Genomic DNA, 24658 nt, shown 5'->3' with positions numbered 1-24658 from the left:
TTTTCCCTCTTCTTTGCAGACTGGCTCTTCTCCTGGAACTGAGAATGTCGTGTCTCGGGAGCCACTGGTGAGTTCATCGAGATGCAGAATATAATTTCCTTTCAAACTATTAAACTGAGTTTTACAAATTATTCCCTTAGTTGAACCATTTTGCATGAGTACTTTCTCTCTTCTTAGGCGCACGTGTTGTGCTGAGAGAAAAAGTCTAAACCATCCCATGCTGCCCTGCTGGTGACCTCTGAATTATGACCTTTGCCCATCACCTCCTGCTTTTTCAGGGGTTAGTTGTGGGTCAGTCAGTCCTCCTTGTTTATCTGAGCCCTGGGCTGTCTTAAATGTGCATAGTGTGTGCTGTTGATCAGTGTGTATTAGTGAGGAGTCTGAACCTATTGAAGAAAAACCTCTGAGACATGATTTGAGCTTGGGTCCTGAAGGTTACTGTCCAATAAAACTAACCTCCCTGTTCAGAAACCTCATCCCAAGTTGACTGTGTGCTCAAATAAGCCAGGAGTGAACTCAGAAGTTGCTGGCAGAAGGTATTGCATGTGAGCCAATGTTTTGACTTGTACTGTTTTGGAAAGGGCTCTGGGATTTGTGTGTGTGATGATAACCATGAGAAACTTCATCTTCTTACAGTGCGGTGGGTTGGGAATTGAGCCACCATTTTTCTCTCCTGGGCTGCAATAACTTCATATTACCATCTCCTGGTTTCTCGCCTTGGCCCTCTAGCCCAATCAAAACACTGCTAAAATAATTGTCCCCTCTGCTGCTCTAAACAACACATCACTCCTCTCTTTAAGTCTCTTCAGTAGCTTACCCCCGGTGCTGTTTTCAGTGGGAGTTCGGGGTGCATGAGGAATGTGGGACCAGGCTCTCTGTCTGTAACGGTAAGCCCCAACTGCTTTCTGTAAGGGCCCTGCATTGGTAACATTAAAACCTCTTGTGTCTTGGATTCTTTGGCTGGAGCATCCAGGAGCTGTTTTTTAAAGGAAGGAAGCATTTCTTTAGAGACAGTGAGTTAGAAAGTGGGGCTAAAGACACATCTTATAGAAGGGTTGCTGCTCATGGACTGGTAAATTTGGAAATCTGAGCACACAAGCCTTGTAATGAACATTCCTCTTGCCTCATACCACTGTGAGCATGTCCTAATTGGTTGAAGCTCCCTGTGCCACGATTTGCCCTCTCTGTTGTTTCTTGCTGATGTCCTGTTCTTTGAGAGTGTATTTTTCTAGGAAGCCCAGAGCAGGCTGCAAATCCTCGCAGCTGGCACTGGTCTAGAAGTCGCTCTCTCTCCAGGCCAACTCTAACATTATCTTCTATTTAATTAATATATTTTCTCCTCTTTATACAGAGCTATATAAGTGTTCAGAGGAAAGAAAACAGCTATATATGTTTCAGAGTAACAGCCATGTTAGTCTGTATTCGCAAAAAGAAAAGGAGGACTTGTGGTACCTTAGAGACTAACCAATTTATTTGAGCATAAGCTTTCGTGAGCTACAGCTCACTTCATCGGATGCATACTGTGGAAAGTGTAGAAGATCTTTTTATACACACAAAGCATGAAAAAATACCTCCCCCCACCCCACTCTCCTGCTGGTAATTACCTCCCCCCACCCCACTCTCCTGCTGGTAATAACTATTACCAGCAGGAGAGTGGGGTGAGGGGAGGTATTTTTTCATGCTTTGTATGTATAAAAAGATCTTCTACACTTTCCACAATATGCATCCGATGAAGTGAGCTGTAGCTCACGAAAGCTTATGCTCAAATAAATTGGTTAGTCTCTAAGCTATATATGTGTGGGTGTGTATATAGATATAAAATATAAATAACAAAGAACCCCAAAATTAACTCTGATCACATAATGGTGAATCCTGCATTTGGGGTAATCAGAGCCCTGTTGAAAGGTGGAGCCTTTCTCCTTATTTTTTAATTAATTTTGTATATTAAACTCTCTGAGCCTCTGTCACATCTGCTTAGGAGTCATTATTGCTTAGCTGAGTATCTGTAGAAGCCTTATTAAATGAACAGTTCAGTTCTGTGAGCCAGATTACATACCCCACACTCTCTTCTGCAGCTCCTGCACCCCCATGAAAATGCCCGCTCCCCCCATGTATTCGGTGGGGCTTGGGCCCAGCAACAGCCTTGTAGGCAGATGGCACCTGTCACAGGCTTGGACGTGCTCTGCACTACCTCAGTGGCAAGACAGTTCTTCTCCCCTGATATCTCCTTAGGTTGTTCAACACTAAACATAAACTCCAGCCTCCTCAGCTGTGTCCCAGTCCTCTTCCCACTAGAGGGGTAGGGGATTCCCACAACCGCTTTCTGGGTCACAGTCTCACTCAATTCCAGACTGCTTTTCAGAGTCCCTTTTCCGGAGCTCAGCTTCTGCTCTACCAGCCCTTCACTGATCCTGGGTGGGTCTTTCCAGCCACTGCTGACCCCTAGGCCATCCCACCTTACTGCTGAGCTCCCAGCTCTATTTGTTTTGCTCCACACAATTAATTACTACAATTAAACTCCTTTCCAGAAGGCCCTCAAACTCTTTTTGAAACTTTTTTTAAACTGAATTAATTGTCCCACACTGGGGGTGTGCTGATAAGGCACAGGTGCACGAGTCCTAGCTCACCCTTACAGGCCAGTCATCCTGTGACAGCACAAGACTGTAAAATGTTCACATAAACAGCAGAACAAAATTTGGCTCTAATCCACAAGTGGGCTGTATGTTGGGCAGGGAGCTCTGCATCCGGGCTTAGCCCCACTCACTTCAGGGTTGGTATAAAGCAACAGAAGAGGGAGGCCTGTTTTCATAGACTCGTAGAAGAGAAAATAATTGTCACCAAAATCTGCTGAGTACCTCCAAATCCCTTTGACTTCATTGGGGACTGCTCAGCAGGTCACAGGATGGGTTCTCGCTGAAATGGAGGGAGGAGAGTGCTTTCATGGATAGCTGTGGGGTAAGAAGGTAGAAGGCAGGCATCTTATGCCAAGGCAGCGAATGCCATGTTAGGGTCTAATCCTGCTTGCATTTTGCATGTGACTTGAATGGGGCTAGCCAAGCACCCAACCCTGCATGGTGCTAAATGGTGCATGCTACCTGCTGAGCACCCTTCACCCCACTAGTTTCAGCAAGAGAGCAGGCTCAGGCTTGTTGATTTCAGTGGGAGCCGCTGGTGCTCAGTATCTTGCAGGAGGCATTCCTTATTCTGCAGGATCAGGCAAACAGGATATGCATGCTCTCTGTTGCATTATGGGCTTTTACAACACAGCTTGTCAGGGTTATTGGGGGTTTGCAAGGTGGAACCATACCAAATGATTTCATACTGGTCTCCTTACAGCCATTGCATACTTCCAATTTCAGCCACTTGTGACCTGAGTGCGATTGGAACAACCAAACTGGAGGCCGGGGGCTCCTTGTCCCATTATTAATCCCTTGAGCTGTCCAGTCCTCTTATGATAAACTGTCCACGTTTAAAAAATCCTCTCTAATGAGAGGTTGTTGTGGTAGAGCATTGATAGTGGGGAATGGACAGGGGGCGGGCGAAGCTGTAATTTTTGCAGCGACGAGCGGACACTCATTTCCCTGCTGTCCGTCTTGGCCCATTAAAATTTGCCTTGTAGCTCTGTGGTGGGAAACGTAACCTTGTGTTACAGAGTGTCAGCATCTCGCTCCGCTGCTGTTTACAGCTGCATTTGTCATCACTGGTGTGGGATCAACCTCTCCTTGAGTCCGGCTGATCACTGTCACTGCTGGGTCCCTTTTTGCTGCCCCCGGCTTTTGTTTGTGCAGCCATCTCCCATAATGCTCTGAGTACATGTGGAATTTGAATAGGTTTGTCTTTTTGTAGCCACTGAAAGCGAAGTCCTGGGATGTGAAAAAGACCTAATTACAGAGAACAAAACCCCGCTCTGGGTTAAAATATCAGAACTTTCCTTTCCTCTTTTTTGTTCCTTTTCTATCCTTCTCCTTTTTCTTTAGTCTTCTCTCTCTCATTCCTTTTTTCATTCTCCTTTCTCCTATTTCTCTTTTAATCTATCTTCTTTTCTTGGTCTCTCCGCAGTCACATTGTGTAGCCTTTTAAATCTAACTTACCATCCCTGAAGTGTTTCTCAATAGCTCTCCAGTGTGTTTGATGTCAGGATCTGGTTTCTGCCAAACCTACAGCAGCAGCATAAGTAGGGATTGTAAAGTTCACACACGCACACAGATATCCAGTCTCCTGACCTGAACCTAGGTTGGGAGAGAACCTGAAAAACCAGAGCCATTATTTTTTTGCTGTCTTTAAAAGCACTTAAGTGAGGTCCTTCCACAAGTTGCTTGAGTACTTGCTCCCCACCTGCTGTTTTGTGTCTGGAAGAAGTACTGTTTGTAAATGTAAATCACTGAACCGGTTTCTAGTGAGGACTCTTGGCATGGAGAACAGGATATTTTTCCTCCTGTCCCTTAGCAGTTCCACCTTTTCTTGTGTTTGCAGAATCACTTAGCTTTTCTCTTTTTCTTGTCACTGTGGTGTTTCCCCTTTTGTTTCATGTAGCAGGTATTCATGCTTAGGCATTGGAGCATGGGCATTGCTTAATGGGCCCAGGCAGAGTATATTGTAAAGAGGGTTATTATTGCTGTAGAATGTAGAGTGTAGAATTAGCTGATACCCGTTGAAGTCCTAAGCCTTTCATGCACCCCTTCTGGCTCATCATCCTTTCATCTTCTCCTTCCCCTTTAGTAGTTGCCATGATACTTATACAGCCCCTTCCATCTAAGGATCTCCAAGCACTTCATAGACCTTAGTTTGTTAATTCTCATAACATTCCTGTGAGGTGTATAAGTGGTATCTCCATTTTACAAAAGAGCAAACTGAGACACAGATTAAATGCCTTGTCCAAGTTAATGCAGCAAGATGGTGGCAGAGTTAGGAATAGAATCCAGAATCCCAGTCCCCTGCTCCAATAACTAGACCACATCCTCATCTAGGTGCTTCACTGTGCACTTACCTATGAGTTCAGGAAAGCTTCTGGCTGCTTTATCTGCAGTGCTATTTTTGAGTTAACATGGGAAGGGAGTGCTTTAAAGTGATATTCATTGCTGTACTCCAAGCCTTTCCGAGTGTAGGCTGCAAAACAGTCTACTCTGGAACCATCTGAATTTCCTGGGGGAAATACATTTTGCTGCCTGTTAGAACATGGGGACAGTTTGGCTTCATTGTTTTTATAGGGTTGCCGCTTTAATTTTTCCTTTTTCTTTTTTTCACCGTTTTCATGTGAATTAAAATAAATTTGAGAGGGGGGGAAGGAGAATTAAACAGTTCTATCCACAATATTTTCCAGGCTCTTAATCCTACAAGTTGATCTCACAGCTACAGTCAACAAGTTTGGTGTTTGTATCTGGGTTTGATTTCCTGGACCATTAGTGAGGTTCGGTTCAGTTCAGAGCGGTAATGTTTATATTGGGATCCTGACACTACAGTTGACTTGAGGAAGGATGTTTAGAGGAACTTGTGTGAGCCAAGGCCTGGTTGTGCTTTTAGATCAGAGACCGGTGCTGGCACCGTATGTTAACAGAGATGCCCATGTGGCAGGAGTGTATTGGATGATCCAGGATGTACTGTGGTTACCATAAAGGGTGGTCTGCACATGTGATGATGCTTGCAATGCAGGAATTGGAGAATGGGATGTGAATCCTTTTCCTAGTGGGTTGTTGGTTTAATCTGGACCACCTTTGTGGTGATCAGAAGTTATTTGAGAGCTACCCTGGTGTCCTGTGTGGAACGAGTCTGTGGTCTCAGTCCAGTTCCTAGGGGAGAGATGCCTGTATCATGGTCATATTTCATCCCTGCAGTCTCCCTCTATTATAGTAAATGTTTAGGTTTGCTGGGCGATTATGCTGTCTGTCACCTTGTTGGAAGTCTGAGCAGAGGTGCCAAAGGCTGAAGGGGTCATGGAGACTGACTTGACCTCTCGCCCTGAGAAGGGGCTCTCAAGGACATGGATGAGGTGTGTATGAGGAAGCTTGCCCTGCCGCTACCCATTCTGTAAATGCTTTGTGGGCAAACAGGACTTCAGTCTCCTGGGCTGTCTGGCGCCTTTCCATGAGCCTTAAATATTCTTTCTAAAAGCATCTTGGGGCGCAGATGGATCTTGGTCATTTTGTGTGAGCACAGAGTATCTGGGAAGGACAGTTAGATTCCTGGGTGCTCCCAGTGCCAAAGGTTTTGTCAGAGCCATGTGAATGAGCAACAAAACCAGTAAAAAGCATAGTAAATATTTATGCTGGGTAAACCCTCTGGGAACAGAAACTGGAGCTAGGATGCTGGACTTGCCCCATGATTTATATCCTCTCTCAGTTGGCTGGATTTGAGCGTCTAGCATTCAGCGGCAGACAAAACAGTGTGTTTAGGCCCTTCCTGTTTCATCTCCCCATTCCCAGCTTTGCTCATTACCTGTAGCTCCTTCCTTTATGGATGAGGCTGAGGGAGAGTTTCAATTAGAGTTGTGTGGGAGAAGCTAAGGGCTTGAACCCAAAGTCTGAGCACCTTCAGCTCAAACTGAAGTCAGTGGAAGTTGTGGGTACTTGGGACCAAACAGGATCAGGCTATTCAGTCCTGGGCCCTTAATTACATGAACAAGCCCATTGAATTGAATGGGTAAGAGCTGCAGAATTGGGCTTAAAGCCCTGATGCTGCAAGGTCTTGACTGTCTTCAGTGAAGCCAATTATAGTTCAGAGCATTCAGCATCTCTCAGGATCAGGGCCCAAGCTTGTTGCTGTTTTTCTGAATGAATCATTAAGTGCATACAAAATCCAAGAAGTGAAAATTAAAAGGTGATACAGAATAAAGGGCCTTCTACAGTGTTTTTCAAATGTGGTCATTGTGGCCGCATGCAGCCACCAGGGGATTTTTCTGCAGCCCTGAAAGCCTCCTGGGTTGACATGTGGGGTGGGAGGAACAAGCAGCGCCCAGCTGTTGCTCCTGGCTGCCCTGGTGTTTGCTGGCACCGCCAGCAAGGGATCAGTGCCCTCCACCACACAGCCTCCTGGGGGCTCCGGGCAGTGCCTCTGCAGACATGTGGGGCCAGTGTGTGTGTTGAGCGGGCTTCAGCCCTTGGGCTCTGGTTCTGGGCTTCAGCCCAGGTCAGCGTGGCTTGGGCTTGGAAAAATTGTCAGAATGGCCACCAGCAGGGGTTAGTGGCCACACGCTGAGGCCACCAAAAAAATGGCCCTAAGAACTAGGGTTGTCGATTAATCGCAGTTAACTCATGCAATTAACTCAGAAAAATTAATTGCAATTAATCGCACTGTTAAACAATAGACTACCAATTGAAATGTATTAAATATTTTTGGATTTTTTTTACATTTTCAAATATATTGATTTCAATTACAACACAGAATACAAAGTGTACAGTGCTCACTTTATATTATTATTTTTTATTACAAATGTTTGCCCTGTAAAAATGATAAAAGAAATATGATTTTTCAATTTCCCTCATACAAGTACTGTAGTGCAGTCTCTTTATCTGAAAGTGCAACTTACAAATGTAGATAATTTTTTTTGTTACATAACTGCACTCAAAAATAAAACAATGCAAAACTTTAGACCCTACAAGTCCACTCAGTCCTACTTCTTTTTCAGTCAATCAGTAAGACAAACAAGTTTGTTTACATTTATGGGAGATAATGCTGCCCGCTTCTTGTTTACAATGTCACCAGAAAATGAGAACAGGCATTCTCATGGGACTTTTGTAGCAGGCGTTACAAGGTATTTATGTGCCAGATATGCTAACCATTAGTATGCCCCTTCATACTTCGGCCACCATTCCAGAGGACATGCTTCTATCTGATGATGGGCGTTAAAAAAATAATGCGTTAATTAAATTTGTGACTGAACTTCTTGGGGGAGAATTGTATGTCCCCCTGCTCTGTTTTACCCATATTCTGCCATATATTTCATGTTATAGTAGTCTTGGATGATGACTCAGCATATGTTCATTTTAAGAACACTTTCGCTGCAGATTTGACAAAACACAAAGAAGGTACCAATGTGAGATTTCTAAAGATAGCTACAGCACTTGACCCAAGATTTAAGAATCTGAAGTGCCTTCCAAAATCTGAGAGGGACGAGGTGTGGAGCATGCTTTCAAAAGTGTTAAAAGAGCAATATTCCAATGCAGAAACTACAGAACCCGAACCACCAAAAAAGAAAATCAACCTTCTGGTGGTTGCCTCTGACTCAGATTATGAAAATGAACATGTCAATCTGCACTGCTTTGGATTGTTATCGAGCAGAACCCGTCATCAGCATGGACGCATGTCCTCTGGAATGGTGGATGAAGCATGAAGGGACATATGAATCTTTAGTGCATCTGGCACGTAAATATCTTGTGACATCAGCTACAACAGTGCCATGCGAACGCCTGTTCTCACTTTCAGGTGACATTGTGAACAAGAAGCAGGCTACATTATCTCCTGCAAATGTAAACAAACTTGTTTGTCTGAGCAATTGGCTGAACAAGAAATAGGACTGAGTGGACTTGTAGGACTAAAGATTTACATTTTTCTATTTTTGAATGCAGTTATTTTTTGTACATAATTCTGCATTTGTAAGTTCAACTTTCATGATAAAGAGATAAATGGTATTGTTTAACAGTGCAATTAATTGCGATTAATTTTTTTAATCGCTTGACAGTCCTATTAAGAACCCCTGATAGGAGCTTTTGAAAGTCTCTCCTCTGCCTGAAACTGGCCTTCAGAGTGAATGCAAGGAAAGGATTTCCATTGGAAAGCTTCTTGTTTTGACTAACTAAAACTCAATCTCACTCAGGACACATGCACAGTTAGGGTCTTCAGACTTTTTCAAGGTTCAGAATCGTAGTCTGTGTTTCGGGATTAGCAATAGTGCGCAGCCTTCTTGGAAGGAATTCTCAGCTTTTGAAAGCTGCTAGGAGACGAAGTATTCTGGAGAGGACCTTGTGCCCTCATTCTCTCCCCCTCACACCTTTTATAGTTTACAATTAAAAACAAGATTTATGCTTATTTGCTACACAAATTTTCTTTCTGCCACAACGTGTTTGTTTGAACAGTCCAGAGTGGCAGCCTGCATTGAGTGATTCTCTACAAGTAAATCTATCCAGAGGGGATTCCCAGACAGCCAGAGTCAGCAGGCAACTAACTTATAGCCCCCAGCGAAACATTAGTCAAGATAATTTACCACTGTCAGCCAGAGAAAGACACTATCAGCTTCGTGACCTCATGTACAGGCAGTAACCCTAATGGTGCGATAATGCTTCAGTTTGTTTGGGGAGTTCCTGGGTATATTGCTGTGGATTTCCAATGCTGGAGGATGATTCCATCAGGTCTTAGAGGGCAATAGCAGTGCAGGTTTCAGGCCAGGAAGGGGGAGTTCGACGTGTGTTGCTACATTATGCAATATCCTTTGGTTTGCTGCAGAGAGAATGCTTTAATTTATCAATCAATTTTCTGTTGTGTTTGACCTTTGGATGAGGGTTTTTTTTTTTATTTGGCCTGGTTTTGTCTCTTATTGCTGAGTGTTCATTTACTTTTTTTTTTTTGTGGTTCATGCAAAATGTACTCTCTTAATTTGTCGATTCCTTTTACTGTGTTTTTAGACAAATATACATATGCAACATGCAGGCACAAATGTACTTACAGAGCATAGTTAAAGAACTCTGTCAGGTCACTTTAGGCCCCAGATCTGCAATCAATAGGAAGGTTTTCTTGAAATTATTTTAAAACTCAATTACAGTAGAATCTCAGAGTTACGAACACCAGAGTTACGAACTGACTGGTCAACCACACACCTCATTTGGAACCGGAAGTACACAATCAGGCATCAGAGACCAAAAAAAAAAAAAAGGCAAATACAGTACAGCACTGTGTTAAGTGTAAACTGCTAAAAAAAATCCATAAAGAGAAAATTTAAAAAAAAGATTCTACAAGGAAACTGTTTCTGTTCTTGTCCATTTAAATTAAGATGGTTAAAAGCAGCATTTTTCTTCTGCATAGTAACGTTTCAAAGCTGTATTAAGTCAATGTTCAGTGGTAAACTTTTGAAAGAACAACCTTAATGTTTCATTCAGAGTTACGAACATTTGAGTTATGAACAACCTCTATTCCCAAGGTATTCATAACTCAGTTTCTACTGTAAGTATTTTTGTGTGAATGTCACTCATCTTCCTCCTCTTGCTGTGTTTATAACCCAAACATTGCAGCATTGTGCTAGTGCATCAGACATGGAAATCTGCTGCCATTTTAACATTTGTAGTAGTATTGAAGGGCCTACACAGGTTGGAGTCCCATCATGATAGGTGTGGACAGACATATAACAAAAAGAAAAGGAGGACTTATGGCACCTTAGAGACTAACAAATTTATTTGAGCATAAGCTTTCGTGAGCTACAGCTCACTTCACTGCAGCTCACGAAAGCTTATGCTCAGATAAATTTGTTAGTCTCTAAGGTGCCACAAGTCCTCCTTTTCTTTTTGTGGATACAGACTAACACGACTGCTACTCTGAAACCAGACATATAACAATGACAGTCCCTGCCCCAGAGAGTTTACAATCCAAAAGACCATTCAAAACAGGGGGATAAGACAAACAAGCAGGCTGAGGGGTGAGGGTGGGGGAGACAGTAACAAATTATAGGATGTGCAAAATGCTTAGTCATTCAGTAGCAGTGGTCATAAATCATCACCTGCCTAGTTGTCATCAGCTTGCACTTTTCTATATGCGTTTTGGCAGAGTTGAGTTTTGAGGAGGGAAATTGACTAAGCTTTTTCTTCTTCAGGCAAACAGCATTAATGGTCAAAAGTTGATTAGACTTTTAAAATTATTTTAAAATAATTTTTATACTCAAAGGTGTTCAAACACAGGTGAGGAAATTAATTTTTAAATTGTCAGGCCGGAAATGTCAAAACATAGGTGTTGAATGTAAGGCATCTAAATAAGTGGTTTGACGTTCAGCGGTGGTGAGCCCCCATAGCTCCTACTAACGGCAGTGGGTGCTCCGGTTGCTCAGCTGCTCTGATAATCAGCCCACTTTTTGAGTGCGTGCTAGGCACCCAAATTCAAAGTTTTTGGCAATCATTTTCAATCTGACAGTGTTCCTTTAATCATGATGAATTTCACTATGCTTGTACGATGCTTTTGAGGTGTAAAGTTCTCTATACCTGCTAAGCATTCTTACCGTTGGAGTGTTGAGCTGCCAGCTGGTGAGTCTGTGTTGCTTGGCAGCCCCACTCCCTGCCTGCCCAGCAAGAGTGGGAGCCTTTTGTAACATGCATCCTGTCTGTTGAAAAGGGCATCTATTAATTCTGCACAGGTGATGGCGCGCGGCAATGTGGCGCCTGCACTGCATACACTTGGGTAATGACATGTTGTGGGATCAAGGTGAGATAATGGTATCTTTCCAAACATGAGTGTGGAGAATGTGCTGTGTGCAGCATGGCTTATAGAGGGCAGCATCCACTCAGGATTCCTCTTGCATAGAGGAAGAGACACCAGCCTCAAAACTTCACCGCATCTGCTGCTTTTCCAGCCTCTTGAAAGAACTCTATGCTGGAGTCTTGCTCTTCAGGGAGTCATTTGCTTCCAGATTATTTAATTCCCACCCTGAAACCTTTCCCTTGAGAATCTTAACTCTCCCCCTGTCTCTAGTGCTCCTGGGCAGTTGGACTCTGCTGCTGTGCTCAGACACATGTTGCCTTTATCAATTTTTAACTTAATCAGAGAGGGCTAATATGATGACTGGTGAGTAAAATAAGACAAGAAACTATGAGAAAAATTCAACTCCCAAACTACACCTACCTGCAAATATTTCACACTTTCCTTGATTTTGTCTCCCCTCTCGCTTTTACTCAGGGGAACATGAATCCTTCCATGTCCCTGAAAGGGCTTAGTTCAGTGCCTAATGGACAAGTGTCCACCTCGCCATAACTATTATCATGGTTGACTCCCTTGTTGACTATCAAGGATTGAATGAGTTGCAGAGACGTGAGCTCTCGTCCAGTAATAACAAATGGCAATTTCCACCTGAAGATTTCAAAGTGCTTTACAAAGCCATTAGAAAAGGAGTACTTGTGGCTCCTTAGAGACTAACCAGTTTATTTGAGCATAAGCTTTCATGGCTTATGCTCAAATAAATTGGTTAGTCTCTAAGGTGCCACAAGTACTCCTTTTCTTTTTGCGAATACAGACTAACACGGCTGTTACTCTGAAACCTTACAAAGCCATTGAAACTCACAACAGGTCCCCTGGCAGGTGGGTTAGTAGTGCTATCCCTCTGTTGAAGGTGGGGTCACTGAGGCACAGAGAGATGGAATGACTTGTCCAAGGATCACCAAGCACTTTACAAGATAAATATACAAGAATCATGCCACCAATGTAATGCAGCCATATCTTACATAAATTAAGTTGTCATGGCATAAGAGGGAAGATCCTTTCATGGATTGAGAACTGGTTAAAAGACAAGGAACAAAAGGTAGGAATAAATGGTAAATTTTCAGAATGGAGAGGGGTAACTAGTGATGTTCCCAAAGGGTCAGTCCTAGGACCAATCCTATTCAACTTATTCATAAATGAGCTGGAGAAAGGGGTAAACAATGAGGTGGCAGAGTTTGCAGATGATATTAAACTGCTCAAGATAGTTAAGACCAAAGCAGACTGTGAAGAACTTCAAAAAAATCTCACAAAACTAAGTGATTGGGCAACAAAATGACAAATGAAATGTAATGTGGATAAATGTAAAATAATGCACATTGGAAAAAATAACCCCAACTATACCTACAATATGATGGGGGCTAATTTAGCTACAACTAATCAGGAGAAAGATCTTGGAGTCATCGTGGATAGTTCTCTGAAGGTGTCCACGCAGTGTGCAGCAGCAGTCAAAAAAGCAAATGGGATGTTGGGAATCATTAAAAAAGGGATAGAGAATAAGGCGGAGAATATCTTATTGCCTTATATAAATCCATGATATGCCCACATCTTGAATACTGTGTACAGATGTGGTCCCCTCATCTCAAAAAAGATATACTAGCATTAGAAAAGGTTCAGAAAAGGGCAACTAAAATGATTAGGGGTTTGGAACGGGTCCCATATGAGGAGAGGTTAAAGAGGCTAGGACTTTTCAGCTTGGAAAAGAGGAGACTAAGGGGGGATATGATAGAGGTATATAAAATCATGAGTGGTGTGGAGAAAGTGAGTAAGGAAAAGTTATTTACTTGTTCCCATAATATAAGAACTAGGGGCCACCAAATGAAATTAATGGGTAGTAGGTTTAAAACAAATAAAAGGAAGTTCTTCTTCACTCAGTGCACAGTCAATCTGTGGAACTCCTTGCCTGAGGAGGTTGTGAAGGCTAGGACTATAACAGGGTTTAAAAGAGAACAGGATAAATTCATGGAGGTTAAGTCCATTAATAGCTATTAGCCAGGATGGGTAAGGAATGGTGTCCCTAGCCTCTGTTTGTCAGAGGGTGGAGATGGATGGCAGGAGAGAGATCACTTGATCATTACCTGTTAGGTTCACTCCCTCTGGGGCACCTGGCATTGGCCACGGTCAGTAGACAGGATACTGGGCTGGATGGACCTTTGGTCTGACTCAGTATGGCCATTCTTATGTTCTCTGAGATGGAGGACAGCAGCCAAGTTAATAGAATTTAAAAGGTTAGAGTTGGGAAAAACCTGAGATCAGGGGTTCCTTAATGGTTCATAGCGTGGGCCCTCTCCCACTCTCAGAACATTTCTGTGACAGCTGCAGCGATTGCTTACCTTGGGAATTCTCAAACATCTTCATGGATGGATGCTTCTCTCCTCCCATTCACAACTGCATAGACCATCTCCCTCCGATTCACAATTCTATAACATGCACAGCAGTGGCAGCTATAGAATCATAGGACTGGAAGGGACCTTGAGAGGTCTTCTAGTCCAGTCCCTTGCACTAAAGGCAGGACTAAGCATTGCCTAGACCATCCCTGACAGTCCCTATGGCAGTTGCTCACATGAAAAAGTAATGAATGGTAGGAGATATTGATATATATTTAGCTTTTATTAAAAATTATTACAAAATGGGAACAAGGAAAAGAAGCACCATTGTATGATCTGCTGGGACCATCACTAGGCCACAGTGAGAGGCACTGTATTCAATTAGCTGTTCTATCTCTCCTTGGCCAGTGCATTTACTAGTGCTTTGTAGAGTCTTGTTTTAAGTGGCTCCCACTTAAATGCCACAGTAATAATAATTCCACAGCCTAGTACATCTTGCTGTCAGGAAGTTTTCCTTTTTTTCAGCCTAAATTTCCTTAGTTCCATTCCGTCACTCCTGTTTATTCCCCCATGCCACCATAAATGAGCCCTTTCCTTCTTTAGCATCTGTACCCTTCAGATGTTTGCAGACGGTTATCATGTTGTTTCTGCCTCTTTCCCCCTTCCCCCCATCCTGGTCTCTTAGCCAAGTTCTACATATTTAGCTCATTTAATCTTTCCTCATAAGTCAAGGCTGTAATTGACAGCCCTGACAGGGAGAGCCGCATTGGTTACACACATTGCCAACAGAATATAAATACTTTCTATGCAATGACTGAGAATTATAGTCAAGATTGTGATGAGCCCTCCCTGGGCCCTATTTTTGGTAATGCCTTTCTCAACACCAGGTTGCCTTGACCCCATACAACAATGGCTCAGTCTCTCACGTTGCTGGTAAGGGTCACCAAGCACTAGGTCCATCTCCATCGCTGGTCAGTTGTGACATCGAAGGTTTAAACCATCTGGGGGTCCAAATCAAGCCTGAATTTTCATGAAAGTATTGCCCCAGCCAGGAGCAGGAGCAGGGGTTGCCATACAGACACAAAGACAGAGATTCCAGCATTTGAACCTTGTGTGTCCAATGTTCAGCTGGTATGTTTGTCTACTGCGAGTACCAGGGCTTTGGAGCTGGGCTCCGGCTCCGCTCCAGCTCCGGGCAAAAACCTGCAGCTCCACTGCTCCAGAGCTGCTCAGCAGGCTCCACTCCAAAGCCCTGGCGAGTACGTTGCTGTGCAGAAGCTCTCAGCACTGGCAGGGCACTGCCATGCTGAGGCTTACAGAATTGACAAACGCACCCGGCATGGCCAAGAGAAAGCGCACAATGCAGCATTCCTGGCTGCCACTGCAGTGAAGAGGTGTAAGGGTCCTGCTGATACAAGCGGGAGCTAGGGGAAGGGCTGTTATCCATAACCTGTGAGGTGTTGGAATGGATAAAGGGGTAACCCTGTGCTGCACACTACTGTGTAGGTACGCACAGCTCTGTTTTCAGCTGAGCAGATTTTGTTGTAGGTTGCCTTAGGTGACTTGTCTTCTCATATTTGCTGTACTTTCTGCGAGGAGATGGGTGTAGCAGGCACTAGTGTTGGGGAGCTGGGAAGTGGACGGTCTAGTTTTTAATACTGTGTTCTGTAAAGCTTCATACAATGCAGAGTCCCCACTGGGGCTAGTTCACAAACATTACATGTATTATTGCAAAGCATGCAACATAAGGAGAGCATTTTATGAAAGGGAATATCAGAGGAAACATTATAACAGGGACCTTTATAGCCCTTCCATTATTATGGTTTAAATCTTGACGTGGCCTTTATTTGCAATGATACTGGGACAGTAAAGAAGTGCATTTCTCCCCCCACCCAACCCCCAATCTCTCTTTCCCCATCCTCTTTTCATTCTTTTCTTCCACATCCTGTTCTGAATCTGTGGTGCAGAGATACAAATCATTAAACATGCAAGCAGTCAGAGAGCCAGGTTTCAGTTTGTGTGGAATCGGCCCCCTTTGACTCAGAAGTTAGAAACCAGATGACTCACTGTTATGCATGTTTGTTGTTTTACTAACTGTCATTTTGCAAAATACTGTTAAAGCTTCAAACCACTATTACTGGAGTTTGAGGTGGTGTGTGTGTTCATGGTTCTTTTGGAAGATTTTAAAAGTGATTGTAACTGAGCTTTCTCTAAAGAGCTGAAAATTGCATGTATTGGCAATATAAAAATATGTAGGGATCCATTTTGTTCTGCTACCTGAAAAATATTGTCTGGATCAATTACTTGAAAAGCCCCCAGGTGCTAAACATCTGGTGGGGGTTGTAGGGCCCCTGTTTTGTGTTTTTTAATATATGCCCAAAGGAACAGGTTTCTGAAAAGGAAAGCAGACAGATGTTTTTCATTTGTAGAATTTTAAGGAATACATGCCATTCCTGCTTTTCTTTCTTATTTCTAACAAAATTCTAGTATTTCCTTTCTAGGAAGCCAGCAAACTTGAGGGTAGGTCCATGGCAGAATTCCATAGCAATATGGAAAACCAGAAAAGATATCTAGAAATCTCTTATTTTCTAGTGATTCATTACTATTTGTACAGCAGCTCATATATTGTAAATTCAATATGAATTGTTGTTGTTTTTATCTGCAGTACTTTCTAATTGTAAACAATAGAAATGCATTTTTATTTGTTAAATTCTGCGTGCATGATTCTGAACTTTAACTCAGTGTAAATCTAGAGCCACTCTATCAAATCAGTGGGCTCAGGTTTGTGAGCTCAGAATTGGGCCCTTTGTGTGAAAACGGCACATTTCTGATGTAATCCACTTGTGGTTATGGATTTCCCCATAGTTTTCAGGCCCCCACCCTTTACAACCACTGTGTGCACTGCTCATGTTGTGATCTGTTGCAGCTCCTGTCACAACACAAAGAACTGTGACGTAGCCCTAGGGGCACTTACCAGCCTGTCACAGTGTATTAGAAAGTGACAAATTAGTGGCTAACTTTAAATAAATAGTTTGTGGTTGGTGTCTCCTTTTAGATTGAGATGGAGCATCTCTCTGTTTAATGGCAAAACAGCCATTAGAAACCGAAAAAAGGGGCTGCTGCTAATATCAGGAAGTTTGGATGCATAGACCCCTATCAGAGGGAAAGTTGTGCTCATCTGATTGTTCTGATCAGAAGAAGAATTTCTCTTGCTTGTTTTGTTTTGTTTTATTTTTGAGAAAAGGGAACTTAATCCTTCTGAAATTTAACAAATTGATAGCTCCAGAAACTGAAACCTTCTGCTTGTAGGACAGATGCTGCATGAGAGTGGCATTGCAAGCTTCCCCCCACTTTGGTATGGAAGGGACCCCTATAGGGATGATAGGGGAGTTCAGTCTCCATAGCCCATTCGATGCTCGGCTTCTCTTCTGAGGCTGCAAAGAAGCATGCCAATTCTTCCATTTAGCTGACTATTGTATATACTTTAAAAGGGAAGGTTTTAATGTAGTTGGCTGCTATATAGACTGTTAAAGGGAAGTTATTTATTTTAGCTGGCTTTGGTATGGATTGTTACAAGGGCATTCTTTTAGCTGCCGTTGTTATATTGACTGGTAAATGCAATGGACTGTATTGCTAGTAGCTGTCATGTTGCCTGTTACGGAAGAGATCTGTATTTAAGCAGTAGCACTGCACTGGGATCTCCCAGGCAGGATATTAATGCTAATTCATCTGCTCACCCCCTGCTGTGAGTGTTATTTGTTTAAATCTGTAGAATCCCACAGCGCGTTTATATCCTCACTAGAGTGAGCTCCGCTCCCTGTAATTATTTAACATTATATGCTGATATAAATTGTAACAGTTAAAGAATGGTAATGAGTAGCAAAAAAACCCCACAAACTTAACCTTAGAAATGGCAGAGTCAGCTCTTAAAACAGCAGCCAGCAACTTTCTCTCTCTCTTTTCCCAAGTCCATAGGTACAATATTGTGCATACATTATGTGTGCGTGTGTGTTCATGCTTGTGCTGGCAACTGTGCCAGGCAAGCTGTAATTATGCAGAATATACTGGGTAGCTTAGTCACACATGCATAATTACATATGGTGCCAAAGTACAGTGAGTCGCGCTCTCAGCAGTTCAGCGTCTTGATTAGCAATTTGATAGGTGATTTGAGTTGAGGCTACCATATTGGTATAGGAAATGGTGCCCCCTGGATTCATCCCTGCGGCTATCCACAGGGAATGTGTGTCCAGAGGTTAAGCTAACAAACCATTGGGTGTCAGTATTGTTCCATTTAAATGCAGCTGGCAGAGAGTTTGTGGGGCAATAAAAACTGGACTTTCAAAGCAGCAGTTTTGTCTGTAAACAACTAAGGTACAATTTATATATTCATATCTATACCGATTTCATTTGTATGTAGAGGCAGGTGGATATATCTAGCAGAACCATTATATTCTGCTGATCTGAATTCCTTGCCTTTTCGTTTGGATATTGTAGCCTGCTTGCCCTAAACTCTCGTGTGTTATGGCCATGCGCTGTTAAACAGATGCTGCGTTCTGCTCCAGAAGTAGCTGCGCTTCAGCAGTGGATAACGTGACCCCTGTGTATAATTTTTATATCCGTTTAAAACTTGAGGTTTTTAGAAATAAAACTTCTTATGATGTGCAGAATTACCCGTGGAAACAACAAACAGTAACATTCAGTTTATATTTGTGAAAAGCTTTGGCCCTGCTTGAGTTGGAAGGCGCTATAGAAATGTAAGTAGCTCTTCTATCCATGCACAGGGCACATCCACATGTGTTACTTATATCTAGCGAAAATCAGGTCTGTATTACAAAAGAGACATATCTAAACTGGATAAGGAAGCTTTCATCTACTTAAAAAAAATAAAATAAAAAGATCTGTGTAGGAATTAGAGGAAACCCTATCAAAAGCAAAGAAAATTCATTTTAAAAAGATTCCTTCATTCCCTCCCTTCCTCCTCTGATTTCAGGTAGGGAGTAAAAGCTGCCACAAGAGGAGCCGAACTTGTACTTGATTTGCAGAGTAGCGTGATGGTCGGTCGAACTGCGTTGGCAGCATGGACCTGTGCCAGACTTCACCACAATTCATACTGTGTCAGTTTAATAAATGCACTACTTAAATTATGAAATTACAAAAGAAAAAAGAGAATGCACTTATTCAGACTCTTAATACATTAAAAATAAGGCATTAAAACACTGACTTTTTTTTCCCTTCCAGAATCAATAATGAACAGGAAGGGTTGTAGACATTAACAGTCATGGACATTCAAACTCTTATACATAAATTATCTTAGAAAAATGCACATAAGACTTGAATAATGTAAATACATTAATGCATTTAATAATTTAAACATTAAAGCGCATGCAGGAATTCGCAGCAGAGGCTGTTCTGAGATAAGGAACGGTCCTGGAAGTTGTGTGTCCCAAGATCGATGGCTGGTTTCCCCTTGAGAAAACTCTCTGGGGAAGTCGCGCTGTGCGGCTAGATGACCGCCTGTCCTGAGAAATCCCAGGATGTTCGCCATCTCATCTGCTCCTTCCTCTCCCCTACTCAAATCCCACTGACTTGAAAAATCCAACCTGTATCCTGAATTCTGCTCTCTCTCCATGGCAACTAATTTGCAATTTGTCTGAAAATCAGGTGCAACAACTTTGAAGAAAAGAGAGAGTTGTGTCTAAAACCAAAACACCAACAACGGTTAAAGAAGCTGCTGCAGCCAGGGAGTTGAGAGGAAGTTTCAGGGCTCTCCATTCCAATGGCATTGTGCGGGACAGGAGACAGGGCCTATGTTTGCAATGGTGGGGAGAAGAGCTGGGTGGAGGACATCTGGAATCCGATCTCCTGTTCTCCTGGGAGATAGGCCCAAGTTGAGAGCCAGCCTTAAGTACAAGTAATGAAATGGGGATCCTGCTCTTCTGGGGCTCCGCATGGACCCATAATTCACTGGCCAGCCCAACTTCCATTCTTTGGCAGATGTACCAGGGAAGACCACTCTGCCCAGTCATGCCCTCCTGCAGGTCATAAGGCTGCCCCGTCTCCAGCATACTGGCTGTGTGCATGCTTCTCTTTGTTCTTGCTTTTGCCCTCCCGTTTGGACTGAAGCATCCTCATCACTGTAGCAGCATCTGACTAGCACACCAAGGTTCTCATGCCAGGCATTTTCCTCAGGACTAAGTTGTGTCATTTCTCTGGGTGTAATTAAGTTTGAAAGGTGTTGCATCAGCCCCTCACTGCAACTCCCCTGGGTTCAGATCCTAGTTCTCCTTGCCTTCTCTACAGGGGAGTATGCAAGCGGTTGCTTTGGAGGCCATTTGCACCCTGCGGTACTCCTCACAGAGTGAAAAGAAAAGGAGTACTTGTGGCACCTTAGAGACTAACCAATTTATTAGAGCATGAGCTTTCGTGAGCCACAGCTCACTTCATCAGATGTGTACCGTGGAAACTGCAGCAGACTTTATATACACACAGAGAATATGAAACAATACCTCCTCCCACCCCACTGTCCTGCTGGTAATAGCTTATCTAAAGTGACCAGCAGGTGGGCCATTTCCAGCACAAATCCAGGTTTTCTCACCCTCCACCCCCCCACACAAATTCACTCTCCTGCTGGTGCTAGCCCATCCAAAGTGACAACTCTTTACATAATCAAGTCGGGCTATTTCCTGCATAGATCCAGGTTTTCTCACTTCCCCCCCATCCCCATACACACACAAACTCACTCTCCTGCTGGTAATAGCTCATCTAAACTGACCACTCTCCAAGTTTAAATCCAGGTTAAACCAGAATATCTGGGGGGGGGGGGGGGTAGGAAAAAACAAGAGGAAACAGGCTACCTTGCATAATGACTTAGCCACTCCCAGTCTCTATTTAAGCCTAAATTAATAGTATCCAATTTGCAAATGAATTCCAATTCAGCAGTTTCTCGCTGGAGTCTGGATTTGAAGTTTTTTTGTTTTAAGATAGCGACCTTCATGTCTGTGATTGCGTGACCAGAGAGATTGAAGTGTTCTCCGACTGGTTTATGAAAGTTATAATTCTTGACATCTGATTTGTGTCCATTTATTCTTTTACGTAGAGACTGTCCAGTTTGACCAATGTACATGGCAGAGGGGCATTGCTGGCACATGATGGCATATATCACATTGGTGGATGTGCAGGTGAACGAGCCTCTGATAGTGTGGCTGATGTTATTAGGCCCTGTGATGGTGTCCCCTGAATAGATATGTGGGCACAATTGGCAACGGGCTTTGTTGCAAGGATAAGTTCCTGGGTTAGTGGTTCTGTTGTGTGGTATGTGGTTGTTGGTGAGTATTTGCTTCAGGTTGCGGGGCTGTCTGTAGGCAAGGACTGGCCTGTCTCCCAAGACTTGTGAGAGTGTTGGGTCATCCTTTAGGATAGGTTGTAGATCCTTAATAATGCGTTGGAGGGGTTTTAGTTGGGGGCTGAAGGTGACCGCTAGCGGCGTTCTGTTATTTTCTTTGTTAGGCCTGTCCTGTAGTAGGTAACTTCTGGGAACTCTTCTGGCTCTATCAATCTGTTTCTTTACTTCTGCAGGTGGGTATTGTAGTTGTAAGAAAGCTTGACAGAGATCTTGTAGGTGTTTGTCTCTGTCTGAGGGGTTGGAGCAAATGCGGTTGTATCGCAGAGCTTGGCTGTAGACGATGGATCGTGTGGTGTGGTCAGGGTGAAAGCTGGAGGCATGCAGGTAGGAATAGCGGTCAGTAGGTTTCCGGTATAGGGTGGTGTTTATGTGGCCATTGTTTATTAGCACTGTAGTGTCCAGGAAGTGGATCTCTTGTGTGGACTGGACCAGGCTGAGGTTGGTGGTGGGATGGAAATTGTTGAAATCATGGTGGAATTCCTCAAGGGCTTCTTTTCCATGGGTCCAGATGATGAAGATGTCATCAATATAGCGCAAGTAGAGTAGGGGCTTTAGGGGACGAGAGCTGAGGAAGCGTTGTTCTAAATCAGCCATAAAAATGTTGGCATACTGTGGGGCCATGCGGGTACCATGCGGGTACCATGCGGGTACTCACAGAGTGGTATGAGATATCCCCCTTAGCTTAGATACCAAGGTGATGGGTGCTAATAAAAAAAAATTGCTTAGTCTGATTCTAAAGGGAGACAAGATGTTCGTTAATTAAAGGAGCCTGGCACAGGACAGCTGTAATTATAGGTGTGAGAAATCTGAATCTGAAGTAGGCTGTGCAGATGGGGAAGTGTAAGGAGGCACCCAGAACTGCGGGCTGTGGGCAAGAATGCTGCAAAACCAGATTCTGGAACTCACGCTTTGGCAGAATTTCTTATTGAATTCCTCTTTATTCATTTCTTTTAACAGAGAGCTGAACCTGTATGTGTGTGTATGTGCAAGCGTGTGTGCTTGCGTACAATGCAGGTTGCACCCTGTGACTGGAAGGGTGATATTATTAAGGCCAAGGAGATTGGGAGGCAAATCCTGTTGGAGAGACAGACCCTGCCCAGAAAAAGAGTTGGGAGCTAACGATCCCCCATTACTCCTCTGGTTGTACTGTTGGTGATTCCTCTGGGTGTTTGTCCTATTTATCATCTCTGCACCCTTATATCTACATCACTGCACGGAAGGATCTTTGTGGGACGCCCTGAGGCCCCCAGAACCAGCTGGGAGGTGGCTCCTAAACTCTTGTGTAGGTCTGGGTGTGGAAGATCCAAACAGATGCTCTGTGTATTATGCCTTTTCTCCTCTTGTTGAAAACTCCAGTGTACATAGAGCATTTTCCCCTCCAGGGACCAGCTCTGCAGCCCTCTCCTGAGGTGGATCTGCTCATCCAGTTGCTTCACTCCAGGCAGATTTCTAGGTGGGTCGACACGGGGGACTAGAGGGGCTGTCTGTGCAGGAAGTCAGCATTGGTCTAGTGCAGTGGTATGCAAACTATGGCCCGGGCCACAACCGGCCCTCCAGACATTTTAATCTGGCCCTCGAGCTCCTGCCAGGAAGCGGGGTCTGGTGCTTGCCCTGCTCTGGCACTCCAGCCAGGGAGCAGGGTCGGGGCCTTGCCCCACTCCACACAGCTCCCGGAAGCGGGGGTATGTCCCCTCTCCGTCTCCTACCTGTAGGGGCAGCCAGAGGGCTCCATGCATTGCCCCCGCAGCTCCTATTGGCCAGGAACTGCAGGGGCGGTGGCTGTGCACAGTGCAGCGCGCAAAGCTGCCTGGCCGCACCTCCACGTAGGAGCTGGAGCATGCCGCTCTTTCTGGGAGCTGCTTGAGGTAAGCGCCACCTGGAGCCTGCCCCCCCCCAAACCCCTCCCATGCCCCAACCCCCTGCCCCAGCCCTGATCCCCCTCCCACCCTTTGAACCCCTCAGTCCCAGCCTGGAGCACCCTCCTGCACCCCCAACCCCTCATCCCCAGCCCCACTCCATAACCTGCACCCCCAGCTGGAGCCCTCCTGCCCTCCAACCCCCAATTTTGTGAGCATTAATGGCCCGCCATACAAGTTCCATACCCAGATGTGGCCCTCGGGCCAAAAAGTTTGCCCACCCTTGGTCTAGTGGTGAGAGTGGGAGACTGGGATTCAGGAGGCCTGAGTTCTAATTCCAGCTATGTCCCTGACTTGCTTGGATGAGTCACTGTCTGTGCTTGTGTTTCCCTCTCTGAAAAAGGGAGACAATAGTGCTTTTATGTTAAAGGGACTCCTTGGCGGAAGATGCTCAAAGCAAAGCGTGCTTCAAATTACAGTAGATGTTAAGTACTGTTGGGACTACTGAGGAAAGACTGGGTGGGGAGCTACGCTGGATGAAGTCTTCAGGGAGGAGGAGGGATTGGGGATCTCCCAAGGCTTGCACGGTTTACTGGTCACGTTTGGCTGGATTTAAGAGGCAGAAGCATTTATAGCAAATCCTAATGCTGTGTCAAAGCCTGCTTTCCGCTTTGCTGGCTTTGTCTCCATGGGGGTATCGCATGCTTTATCCCATTTCACAGCCTGGACCCTTTGTGCCCTGCTTAGGGGATTACATGGGGCAGAGATGTAAGAAGGGAGGGAATCCCGCCACTACCCCACCCCTTTATCTATCTATCTGGCTATGTATCTATCTGTGTATCTCTGTCTGTCTACTTTCCTGGGAGCCAAGCTTCCTGCCTTCCAAAACCTTGCCCTGAAATGCTGATTCAGAAGCAGGCAGCATCTTTCGGGCTCTTGGCAGAATAAATGGCTCTTGCTTGCTCTCCTGACACTGGAATTTCATCCCTGATTTACAGTGCTCAGGCTTATCAATGTCCCTTGCCTGAGCTGGGTGCAGTGGTGATGGTGTGGAGGTCGTTCTGTGTATGGCTTGTCTGCTTCGGGAGAAGTGGTGGGAGGGTGGATGTCTAGAGCAGCGTCTCCTGCTGGGAGTGGGAGGAATAGGAGGAGAGGATAGCTCAGCATTCCTTCCTCTCAGCCTCTTGCAATGGGATGAAGGTTTTGACAGCCTAATTCAGCATTTAGGGAAGGATAGAGCTGTGCAGAAAGTTTTCCCACTCCTTACGGCCCAGTTGTGACAAACTGACAGATAATTAACAAATCAAGGCTTCCTATTAGTGTTATCCCTGATGCTTTGAAATGGCTCCTTCATTGCACATGTCCTTTGGCAGAAGCCTGCACATTATGGCTATTGAGTGAGGCATTTAGATCAGCTTACAGGGGCTGGGGCTTACCAAGATATCAAAATGTCTGAATGCTTCTGAGCACAGTCAATGTTAACTGTCAAGAAGAAGGTACAAGGAACAATGCTGGGAAGAAGTTGTTGCCTTACTGACTAGAGTAGACATTAGAAACCCCTCCAGTAATGCAAGGTGTTGCTAAGGAGTATCTCTTGCTTTCACAGAGGATGGCGTGAGTTGAAACCACAG

The 24658-nt window shown here is 44.2% G+C and overlaps 1 protein-coding gene across 1 annotated transcript in view; it reads left to right on the top strand.

The window, feature by feature from the left end:
- Positions 1-24658, top strand: part of PEX14 (peroxisomal biogenesis factor 14) — a 105703-nt gene that overhangs the window by 15808 nt on the left and 65237 nt on the right. Inside the window, exon 2 of the mRNA XM_048824777.2 lies at positions 20-67. Coding sequence (XP_048680734.1) covers positions 20-67 — 48 coding nt within the window. The remainder of the gene's footprint in view (positions 1-19; positions 68-24658) is intronic.

The sequence above is a fragment of the Caretta caretta genome, chromosome 18 (genome assembly GCF_965140235.1).
Source record: "Caretta caretta isolate rCarCar2 chromosome 18, rCarCar1.hap1, whole genome shotgun sequence".
NCBI lineage: Eukaryota > Metazoa > Chordata > Testudines > Cheloniidae > Caretta > Caretta caretta.
The sequence above is the reverse complement of the archived record's forward strand: the minus strand, read 5'-3'. Positions and strand labels throughout refer to the sequence as shown.